This window comes from Podarcis bocagei (assembly GCF_964188305.1).
Source record: "Podarcis bocagei genome assembly, chromosome: 4".
NCBI classification, from domain to species: Eukaryota; Metazoa; Chordata; class Lepidosauria; order Squamata; family Lacertidae; genus Podarcis; species Podarcis bocagei.
The window spans coordinates 66,294,999-66,307,091 of NC_138128.1; the positions used below are offsets into that span (position 1 = coordinate 66,294,999).

At 40.6% G+C, this 12,093-nt stretch overlaps 1 protein-coding gene across 3 annotated transcripts in view; it reads right to left on the minus strand.

Annotated features, from left to right (window-relative positions):
• Window positions 1-1,825: 1,825 nt before the first annotated feature.
• The window catches only part of MYOF (myoferlin), an 81,276-nt gene continuing 71,008 nt past the window's right edge, over window positions 1,826-12,093 (minus strand). For all 3 annotated transcript variants that reach the window (XM_081192153.1, XM_081192155.1, XM_081192154.1), the window contains 11 exons: window positions 11,711-11,881; window positions 10,566-10,714; window positions 10,037-10,176; window positions 9,069-9,157; window positions 8,252-8,347; window positions 7,512-7,653; window positions 6,026-6,125; window positions 5,691-5,884; window positions 4,958-5,067; window positions 3,265-3,412; window positions 1,826-2,494 (listed from right to left, as the gene is read on the minus strand). In XM_081192153.1, the coding sequence (XP_081048279.1) occupies window positions 2,450-2,494; window positions 3,265-3,412; window positions 4,958-5,067; window positions 5,691-5,884; window positions 6,026-6,125; window positions 7,512-7,653; window positions 8,252-8,347; window positions 9,069-9,157; window positions 10,037-10,176; window positions 10,566-10,714; window positions 11,711-11,881 (1,384 nt within the window). In that variant the 3' untranslated portion in view covers window positions 1,826-2,449. The remainder of the gene's footprint in view (window positions 2,495-3,264; window positions 3,413-4,957; window positions 5,068-5,690; window positions 5,885-6,025; window positions 6,126-7,511; window positions 7,654-8,251; window positions 8,348-9,068; window positions 9,158-10,036; window positions 10,177-10,565; window positions 10,715-11,710; window positions 11,882-12,093) is intronic.

The window sequence follows — 12,093 nt, forward strand, 5'->3', positions numbered from 1 at the left end:
TCAAACTTGCATTGACACAAGTTGCTGGTTGCTGCCAGAGTATTACAATTTCAATACTGAAGTGACAATCCATGTGGATTGTGATTAGTTCCAGCTCTGAGCTGTCACGTTTAGGTCATGCCTCATAAGTCGGTTCTTTCCAATCCCAAATAAAAGGCTATTATATCTTGACAGCACAACCGTTCCATGCTGGCACATAACACTCCACATTATGGAAATGATTTCCTGAAATTATACCCACCAGCTTACCTCAGAAAAATTTAGCTGATTATCATTTACCCACAAAAAGGTGCAAACCGACTTAAATCTACACATCTTTTTACACAGACGCAAGGTCTGCCCTGCCATGACTCATAGCAATGGCAGAGAGAACCTCATAACATCTATAGCTGCCATATTCTTATTGGTAGTGACAGGGCAAGTTGGGCTCCAACAAGAAATAAAGCCAAATTGCAGAATCCTAAATGTTTGCTCATAACCACACTTCACATATAAGTATAAACATATGTTAAAACTACAGTTTAGGGTGCCCTACAATAGGGGTGCCTATTGTATTGTAACTAAAGCCCTTTCTTTATTTCGTTAGTGACAACTGTGGATGAATTGGGCAATGTCAAAAGAGGGGGGGCTGGTTCACATGTGCACATATACACCATCTTGGTTATACAAGATTTGATTCCTCTCAGCTGCTTGTGTGGACTTGCTCTGTTTTAAAAGATTGTGCTAGATATTGGTGGGCATGAAAGTTCTGTCTGTGATGGCTCATTCACACATATAAGTTACAGAGAGGGCAGGATGGACTTGCAGGATGTTTAAGGCAGCAATGCTATGTACACTTACTGTACTTTTCCATGCATAAGACTAGGATTTTATCTTAAAAAGTTATGTTAAAATTTGGAGGTTGTCTTATGCACGGATAGTGTATCCCTCCATTTTCTTAATTTGGAGTCCCCCCAAAAGGAGCGTCTTATACACGGTGTGTGTGTGTGTGTGTTATACACAGAAAAATACAGTAACTGGCTAGTGGTTGTGGTTCCTTAGGGAGCAACAAACCACATTCCCAGGTACAAATATAATGGGAAGCCAAGGTGATTGGATAGCGTACCCTCAACCCCCTGGCTTGCTGTAGCATCTAATCCTATATCAGGGGTGAGCAAACTTTTTCCGCAAGGGGCCAGTCCACTGTCCCTCAGACCTTGTGAGGGGCTGGACTATTTTTTTGGGGGGGGGAATCTCTCCCCACCAACTTTCCCCTTCCTTCTCCACAGCACCAGACGAGCCCCGGTGGCTGCTTACCTGTGCCTTGTGAGTGCCAGGGGCTGGCGGTGGTGGCAGTATGATGAGTGGCACGAAAGGGGTGGCTCTGGAGAGGCGCTGCTTAAAATGGTGTTCAGCCAACCATGGCTCAACAAAGCCCAGCCCCTTCCTCCTCTTGGCAGGGCAGGGAGAAGCCAGGAGGAAGGAGGCACCGCCACGGTGTGTGTGTGTGTGTGTGTGTGTGTGTGTGTGTGTGTTTGTGTGTGTGTAAATGGTGTGGACCGAATGATCAGAATCCCCACACTGATCCACGCAGTGATTCCCGGACTGACCACGGGCTGGATCCAGAAGGTTATTGGACCGGATCCAGCCCTCGGGCCTTAGTTTGCCGACCCACGCCCTATATAGTTAATCTTCACTCACCCCATTAATTGATTTCAGTGGGATTATGGGTATCCAACTGCACAGGACTGTAATTATGATACTACCACTGTCTTGACATCTGATTTCTGCTGTTGTGAACACATAATTGAAATTAGAAGTAACTATAATAAGCACAATGATAAACCACGAGTTTATATTGCTTTATTTCATCGTTTTGCTCTAAAAGTTGAACCACAGAGAATGGAAGCTTGTTGCTGTAAATATGACCTTTTAAAAACATGAGGTTCACACAGCTGGTGAACAATTATTATTGCACTGTTTTGTTTTTTTCATTTCTAAAAATGTAAGTAGTGCCTGCTTTTTCCATAAATCAAGAGGCAGGATTTCAAAGTGCTCATGATAAAAAACCAATACTTTAAATAGAGTGCATCTTTAAAAAGAAGAGAGAAAGGGAAAGCTTTCTGGAATAATGTTTTTGGAAAGTAATTTTTAAAACAAAGTTGATAACAAAATGAGAAAATAAACTGTTGTAGTCAAAATGCTGAACTGTAGCATAGTATTTTACAGTTGGCACCACCCAATACATCATACATAACAGTTCAATTCTTAGAAATGACCCTCTTCCTGGTTAAAAACACAAGCAGTTTGATTTATGCCTCGATCCTATCCAGGGAGTAGGTCCCACTGAATTCAGTGGGGCTTGTTTTTGAGTAGATAGGTATAGGATTATCAGGTGCTTATGTTAGGTCCAAAGGTGGAGGTTTCAATACCTTACTGGAATGTAACATTTTATAGAAAAGGATCTTCCTTAACCAGATGGAAATGGATTCACAATCTTCATTGACAGGTAGTTCTACAAAAAAAGAGAAGGAAAAGTATCAAAGTGCACTCTGAATTTAAACACACACTTATTTTAGTTGAAGAGTGTTTTGCTAAAAACTCAGTTCAACAGACTTTTAATTTAATTTAGGCTCTTTATATCCTGTCCCACACCCACAGATCTCTGGGCAGGTAACAATAAAACCCATAAAACCACATTATCAATTATAAAAACCACAACAATACAATCAAAATAGCAATTGAAACCATTTCAAATGGCAGTGAAGCTATTGTCAAAGACCTGGACAGGACAGCCTGGCATCTAAAGGTCAGCAGTTTAGGCACCAACTAGATTTCAAGGGGGAGGAAATTCCAAAACTAGGGCGCCAACGTTAATGTCTGCCCTTGTTTCCCAGCAAAATGTACCATTCTAATGCTGGGATGCTAAGGATCCAAATTTGGATTTGGCTGGGAAATGTATTGGCAGAGCTTTGAGAACTGGAGTAACTCTGGCTAGTGGCCTCAGTCAACCAAGCAGCTAGCTGCTACATCTGCATTACGCCTTGTTCCAAGTTTTCTTCAGAGATAAACCCTCCGAAGATATAAAATACCCTTAAGGGAAATGACAGGCAATTTATTTCCTTCCCTTTCCAATGATAGGTCTCTTCCAACTCTATGATTCTATGATTCTATGTACTGCTTCCTGGACAGGAGCATCAGGCTTGTATCCTGAATATAAGCCTATAACAGACAGACGCAATGTCACACACTAAAAACACTATTACACATTTTTTAAATGCTTACCGGCAGTGAGTACAGAAGAATTGCTACAAACAAGATCACAATCAGGAGGAGGATGATGCCAATGAAGACCCACTTAAATCTGCGCCACACAATGAATTTCATTGTCTTGCATGGATTTGTGAACCAAAGGAAAGATGTATCTGGTCGGCTATATTTTGGAACAACAACAAAAAAGTTGGTTACCTTAGCAAGGAACATAGGATACCAAGTAACTAGCATATTTATTGCTAATGGGCTGTGCTCTCGATTTTGTGTAAGACAAAGATTGCCAACCTGGTAGCCTCTGAACAATTTGGACTACAATTCCTATCAACCCATGCCAGCAATAGTCAGGGATCATGGGAATTGTAGTCCAGCAATATCTGGAGGGTATCACATTGGCTACCCCATTATAGTTGATCATGCTTAGAGCATATCATTCAAAGAGAAAAGGCAGATGTTTTAAAATAAGACCAGTTTGAGCCAATTTACTGTAAATTCACATTTCTATTGCCTTCATCTTCTTGTATGCAGGTTAGGAGTCTTCAATCTATTCACTTCTATGGAGCTCAGCCTGCTATTCTGAATATTGAGTTGGGAAAGGAAACTGGGTTTCTCCCATCCAGCATTTTCCTAGCTGCATGGTGCCTTTGGAATTTTGCCAGCCCTGTAGTTAGGGCAACCTTGCTTACAAATCTTACACAGTAGTTTTCTATCCCTCATCCTTTTCATTTTCTTGCAGTGTTTGCCTGGCCTTTACCTCTCTTGATGCCACTACCAGCTGTGCTCTGATGTCACACAGTTGTAATGGTTCCTCCATGACTTCCATTGCCTACTCTGCACTGAGAAGGTTCAAAAAATTCAAAAACTAGGGAGCTGAATCCCAATATGAAATCTGAATGCCAAGTTTCATTGACAATTTTTTATTAATGAAATCACATTACTATTACCTACATGTTGCCTTGGGCTTTTACATGACTCCTTACTGGCAAATCAGTCAAGTGGGGTTTAAATGAAAACAGGCACATGATATTTGCTGCTTAGGTAGAAAAGTTAAATTATCTGGAAACTTAGTAAAGCCTAGCATATAATGTATCATATTTATAAAACTAAAGACCAGATAGTTCAGAATTTTGATTATGTGCTGCAGAGAGGACCTATATATCACGGATAGGTTCTATAAAGCATCCAGTATATAGTTGATGCTAAATGTATTAAAATAGTTGATTTGTTTAATTCATGTTACAGTCTGTTATTTCTTGAGAACGCTGTGTTGGATCCTGACCTGGTCATGCTTAGAATAAAATAATTTATTTCAATGGGTTTACATTAAGCCTGACTAAGGTCACACCCACACTATACATTTTAAGTACTCTTATATCACTTTTAACAGTCGTGGCTTCCCCCATGAATTGTAGTTTGTTAAGGGTGCTGGAAATTGTAGTTCTGTGAGAGGTCTCCTAACGTTCAACACCATTAACAAACTGTAGCTCCCAGGATTCTTGGGGAAAGCCATGACTTTTAAAGTGGTATAAGGGTGCTTTAGATGCACAGACATCTAGATTTGGCATAGCATTCATTCATCTCCTATCCCCACAAATTCCATCATCCACAGCCAGCATAGCCAATCAGGGATGCTGGGAATTGTAGTTTAACAACATCTGGATACTCAAGGTTAAAGAATATTGAATTCAAATATAGGAAAGTATCTTACTTTGGTTGCTCTAATTTGGGGTTCATATTAGGTTCATCTCTGCCTTTACCAGCTGGCCGTTCATCAATGTCTTTTTCACCAAGGACTTCCAGAGTCATCTCAACTTTACCCTTCAAATAAATGAAAATACCATCAAGGATTTCACAATCAAAGTAAAACAGACCTCCAGTGTTAGGCATTACAGATGAAGAAGAGGAATTACACAGGGTGGGCTAGGTTCTTTATGCTTCCCATTAAGTTTTAAGAAATAAAACTGGAAATTTGTGTGCATAGAATCCTTGGGTTTATATGCCACAAAACACTAATTATAATATATTTTCAAGTCATATAAAATAGGGGGACATGCATGGAGATATAGATCACAGCTCTTGAATCAGAAAATATTATGAATGCATTAAAATCAATGGGAGATAAGCTATTCATGTTAGTTGGTCCTGGCTGCAATCACTGGATCTTGTGCACATCTGGCAAGTTATTCCAGCCTCTTCCAACCTGGTGCCCTCCATATGTTTTTGACAGTAGCTCCCATTAGCCCCAGCTCTGATGATGGTCAGAACATCTGCAGGTCACTAGTCTGAGGAAGGCTGAGTTATGCTATTATGATATTTTGCTCATGGTATTTAAGGAAGGTGGAGAAGTGCTGGAGTGGAAGGGAGTTATAAGAGATTTAGAGGCAAAATGAAACCCTGGCAACTAATGATGTAATTATTTATGCATATTAACGGGGACGTACAGCCAAAACACGGGAGCCATCTTTTTCTGCATAGCATGGCCACCATCCTCTCATGGATTTCTGTTCAAAGAGTGAAGCAATCTTAGGGGTCTTGAGAGTGTTAGTTGGCTTGTATTCTGGAATCATGTCCAAAGAGCACTTTTCTGGAGACTTTGCTGGCACAATTGCATTGTGTAAATCAAGTTCAACAAAACCTATAGGAAAAGACAGAAGGGTGGGTGGGTGGGAAATCTGGTCACACACTTCATTTCTCTCCAAATGAAAACTTGACAAAAATCTCTCCCTTTGCAAAACTCCCCACCCAACCAACCCATATTATACTTCAAAGGGCATACCGAGATAGTCATCCAAGGAAAACTTATCATTGTCCCATATTTGAATAAGCAGCTTGGGTGGAATTCTGAATTCTGTATTGTCAAGGCTCCAAAAGTGTTCCTAAGGAGAACAAAACCAGTAAAAAGAAATAGTAATTTTCATGCCTGCTGCAGTGACCCAACCTCCCTCCCACTGCCCCTAATTCCATCTCTCTGTCAGCAGCATTTCCACAAACAGGGAGTTGTGACTACAGGAAAAAAAGTGTGTGCCTAAAGCTGGGTTGGGCAACCTTTTGACCCACCGGGGGACCCAATTCCCCAAACCACATCCACCTTTCAATCAGCTCATGTTTGGGCAGGTGATCTCAGATGATGGACAGAGTTAAATTCTGCATTGGCCAGACTCACTGTTTCCTACAAGGAACAGCACTATGCAGCCACAGCAGCACGCTCAACTTCAGCTAATGAGCGAAGAGTTAAATCCTACTCAGTGCTAATTTGCTGCTTAATATCTCTCCCCCCACACACACCTCTGCAGGCCAATTTTGATGAGTCAGACACCTGACATCATCATGACTGACAGTGCATGGCTCCACCCACCTGTCAAAGTTGGCCAGTAGAGGTGGAATGAGATACGAGATTTGGTCTGCTGGCCAAAAAGGATCACATTCAAAAGCAATTCATTAGAAGGTCCTCTGCTTGCCTAAGCTGGTGAAAACCTTTGCTGCTGCACTCACAGCAGACAAGTAATTGGTTTCCTTGCATCTGAACTGTCAATATATTGCTTTTTTTTAAAAAATAATCTTGCCTGAAATTTTCACACTATGAAACACTTTAATATTATGCAGGTGTGGAGTTTATTTTTTGTATCTTAGAACTCATTATCAGACATAGTGGAAAGAAAACTATCTCAGGGATATGCAAAGCAAGGTTCATAACAAAATATTTGCATTTTAAAATATTCAGGTGGCAAGGAGTGACGAATACTTGCTTGAATGTGTGAATTTGGTAAAGGCCACAATCTGACCTACCTATGGGCTACTCTAGATATGACATTACAGACACCTGTAATAGTTCTTCCAATATTAAGGCTGATTTTTCTTTATATGAAAAGCAGATGTGGGAGGCTGGAAGTTTCAGTGGAAGAACAGTAAGTGGGAAGGGCTTTTTAACCCTTTCTACTCTGGTCATTTCCTTCCCAAAATCATGTTCTTATACTCTGCTACTTTTCTACTTGTCTCTTTTCCTGTATGGGTGGAAAAGCATCTGTGCAGGGGAACAGCAAATCTGAGCAGAAAAAAACAAAGGAGGGGACAGAACTTTCCTTCCATTCCAAACAGATCTACCAAAACATGTGGCTGTGGAGGTTGCAGTTTGCTGTGTCGTTTTTTATTTTTTTAAAAGATTCAGGAAAAATCTACACACAACTCAGTGTCCTGGTGCAAGGCCTTTGGCTGTGAATGGCCAAGCTTAATTTTTATTATTAACATAATCAGAGAAGAATCACCTTTTTTGAAACTGTACAGAGCTGCTCAGCTGGGAAATACTCAAAAGGAAAAATAAATCTCCAGTTGAAGTTCCCTTCCCCGTCTAGGGACCTGTAATGCACATCTGTTTTCTGCTTATTTTCTTCATGGCCAGGCATCCATCTGAAAGTCAGAAACAATGACATTTAGCTGTGTATAGTGAATAGGACTGATGGCTTTGCACAATGCAGCAACACTTCACTGCAGCTTCGGAGCTGTAATGTTTACGTTGCAAAACACCAGAACTGAAACAGAGACCCTGGCACTCTCTTGTCTGATTTCATCCCAAATAGCTCCACTAATCTCAGTGTAATGTGGCCAGTTCTGCCAGTTAGATATATTGCCAGTAATCAGTCCCAATGTCCCCATTAAACTTCCTACACCCAAGATAACAAAGAAGTCATTTGACAGGGCCAGCTCAAGACATTTTCATGCCTGAGGACAACGTTCCAGCCTTTCATTAATTCCTTCTTCCAGTAATGACATCACAGGCAGCTGCCTTGTACCAAGTCCATCTAGCCCAGCTCTGTCTGCTCTGACAGGAAGTGGGTCTTCCTGCTTCCAGACACGGGTTTTTCCCTCCTTGAGCTGCTGGGGATTGAACCTGGAAATTTCTGCAGTCAATGCTCAATGCAGTGGTACTCTTAATGAGAACCAGACCTTTAAATTGATCTTACAGTTGTGTTCATCATTAACAAGATCTGGGATATGGGTCTCTTACCCTTTCACATAGATATCACTCATCTCTTCCCCTGTGATGCTTTTTTCATCCAGGATGACATCCTTTGTGTTCCACACAATTACCCGCAGTTCATACCTGGAATACAGGATTTGCTCTTAGGTTTATATCCAGCAGATCAGAGGGAGCCAATATGGTTCGTTCCTGATGTTTTGGACTACAGTTCCCATCATCACAAGCCAGCATGGCCAATGGTCAGGAATGGTTAAACTTGTAAAGGGTTCCCATTCATCTTTAAAGTCACAGTTATCCTCGTCATGTAATTTGTGTGCCAGTATTTAAAGAAACAACAAAATGAACTGGACTCCTTGGCAGGTTTTGAATAAACATTCACAAACTTTTTACTGATAATATTTAGATAGATAAATTAAGGATCTGTACAGTTTTGTAACATGCAGAAAATAACATATGTTGGTAAACCAGAGAGAGGAGCTGAGGGAAGTCCGGGGGGGGGGGGGAGAAGGGGAGGTTGGGTTATGTTTTAGTGAGGGGGGAGGGAAAAATAGGGGGGATTTAAGGATGATATGCTTTTTGATAATATGTTATGTTGAAATTACTAATAAAAAATATTTTTAAAAAAGGAATGGTTAAACTTGTAGTCCACAACATTTGGAAGGCACTTGGTTGGATATCCCTGTTGTGGAGTATAAAGAACACGTTTGTATTCTAGCAGTGGAAAGGACTGGAACAGAATATGAAGTAAATGCAAACACTGTGCTCATAATCATCACTGCAGTTAAAGAGTCAGCATGGAAGTTCCAAAAAAGCATGCCACCTGCCTTAATCCTTATTTACTTACTTCTTAGCCTTGCGAGGAGTGATGTTGAAAGGAGGGCCGGGTGGACCCATGCTTTTGGGGAAAACATCCACCCACATCTGAAGCTTCCCCTGTATCAAGTAAGGCAATTGTGTCAGGTCTTTCTTTTTAAAAAAACCCTGTTATATGACATTATCAATATTCCAATTTGATATCATGGCCTGAATCCAAAGAACCATGCAGCTTATTGCACATGCACAGTTAGGCCTTGGGCTTGACTCTCCACTCTTACACCTGCCTACCATGTCACATGGCAACACATGGTTGAAACACATGAGACCTTTCAAAAGTAATTTATGACATGGCATTGCTGGGTTTCCTGTTGTTTCAAGGTGAAGATGTCAGAAATTTCACTTGGAACGCCCAAGCCCTTGCCACAGCCAATACAGCGCTTGAAGTGCTGTGAAAAATTACAGGTCTTTACCAAAATATCAAGAACGGAATACTGCAGTGACCCATGGAACAGCTTCTCATACCACTTCATATAATAACAAAACAAACAAACAAACAAACAAACAATGCTTAACATACAGGGGGGAAACCAGAAGCTCACCCTGCCCCCAAATGACAAAATATGATAAAGATGAAAAATCCTCATCCAGCTCTAATTGTGTGTGGTATTTTTTTGAGGGGGGGGGGTTGATACAGCTAGAGGTCCCAGTGGATACACAGTGCACTTTTTTCTTCTAAAAAAATGTTTAGGGGTACTGTCATTTTCCTGCTCCTATTGAAATACTGCCCCTCAATGAGGCCAAACTTAGATTCATAAAGTGTTTGGGGGTAGGCATCCCCCTGTGTCCTCCCAGAAAAAAACACTGTATCTACATCAGGTATGTGATGCCAAGCCAGTCACCAGGGGACTTGGTGGATGTAACTGATGTAGAGATGAGCTCCTTGAAAGAAAAGTGGGATATAAATGCAGTAATAAATAAAATATAAATGTATAGTACTTGTGAGATGTTTGGCTGGAAGGTACTGTACAAAGTTCTTGTCTCTACATGCTCAGGCACCAAGCCCTGAGTTCTGAGAATGTAAAGGGCAAGCCGTTCTTCACCAGGCCCAAGGTGTTCATGCAGTTTTTTGTTGGCCTCTGAAGTAAAGAAAGAAAAATGTAAATCAGTAGGCATTCACAGCTAAATACTGAAATTAGCAAGTATAAATATATACAATCATTCAATAGATTTATGGTGGACCAAGAACAGCCTGCTAGATCTATGAGCACATGGGGTTTTCACTGCTAGCTATGGAAAGGCAAAATTCCACTCAGTCATGCATTGCATCTCTTTCACTTTCCTATAGTGAACAATTGGAAAGCCCCAGTTCCACATGCTGATCTGGTTTTCCACATCAAAACTACTGGCTACAATTGACAATGAAGTTTCAATTCTATATTCTTATAAATATAAATGCTCAAGGAAAACACAGTGGGGACAGCACAAACACAAATCAGCGAAACTCAATAACAAGGAGAAAACTCACCAAATTCTTCCAAAGTGTATTGTCTTCCTCCATAACTAATCCTCGTCCCATTTTCAGAAAGGACTGGGGGAGAATAGCCTTTGACCCTGGCTAAATTTTGCAAGAGTTGTGTTGGCTTCAGTTGGTCTCTCCATGTATTGATACCTGAGCTTTTTTAGGAATTAAGAGAAAAATTCAGGATAGATAGACAGCATGTCTCTTGGATACAGGCACATCATTTCTTAGTAACACTTTGCCATATTCCTCAATATGATGAATGAGTGGATGGAATTATGTTGAATTTAAAAGACGGGAATTCGACTCCACAATAGGGTGTTTTGCGAAACTAGAATATGCTAGGCTATTTTGGAGCCTATGAGAACTAGTTTAGCCTTCTTCTGAGCCCAAGTGATTTTCCCTCCATTGCCAATCACCTATTTCAAGCCTGGACAAACTGTGCTCACTCAGCTTCAAATCATAGTTGATAAAGCAGGCTGTTTTCACTAAGCATAGTTAAGATTAACCACATTTTATGGTTCGGAGGATACACTAAACTGTGGCTAATCTAAAATGGAAGCGGAGCTTCTAATTTTTTTCTAGCCAAGCTGGAGGAAAAGAATGAAGTACCGTATATGAGTCTGGGTGGATGCTATGCTCATTCCTGAAACCATGGTTTAGTGTTATGTCTGAATGAAGCCAAACATACACACACTTCTAGGCTATATTTTTTGTTGCAATGAAAATGAAGTGCCCACATGAAGGATGCTTCCCCCTTGATTTCTTACACACACACTGAAGCTGTAAAATATTATTTGGCACTGCTCACAAGGGCTTCCCATTTCCTGTAATGAAAGCAGCAGTCTTAGATATGGATCCTTTTTACTTATGAAGCTGCCTTATTGAAAAGCACACATGTGCAGAAGCTTCAGGGGCACATTGGAATATATATATATAGGATTCTGAACTGAGGTAAGTTCAGTGGAGACAATGCTTTAATCAGGAAAGCCATAGCATATCCTATCACAGTCTGTGAAAATGCAGTAAATATGAGGCGTTAAGTCCAGCCAAGATAACTGCTTCTAAGGAACGTCGTTTTTGCAGGGAGACATTTAATCATGGGCTTAGGTTTTCCATGTTTTTAATAGCTATAGCAGTGAGCAACTTACACACAGTACTGCTGTGGTATTCCACACTGAGATCCAAAGCGGGAGAGAAATCTGTTTTCCAAATCAATGATGGTTTCACCAACTTTTTCATCTCGAGTCAGCATATCATAGTCATAAACAGAAATTTTCAGATCCTTCTCTTGAGGCAAGAAGCAACTCAGTTCGTACATTCTAAACACAGGAATATTTGGCATGTTTGAAATTCAGAAAACTAACCACCCTGAAAACATTAGTGACACTCACAACAAATACGATCAGCATTTTTCATAAACCAGTAAGCCACTGCAATTGGAATTACTAGTTAAACACCCTGCAAGGGTCACTATGGACCTGTGGGATGATACAAGATAATTGGCTGATAGAAAAAACAGCAAATGAGTACT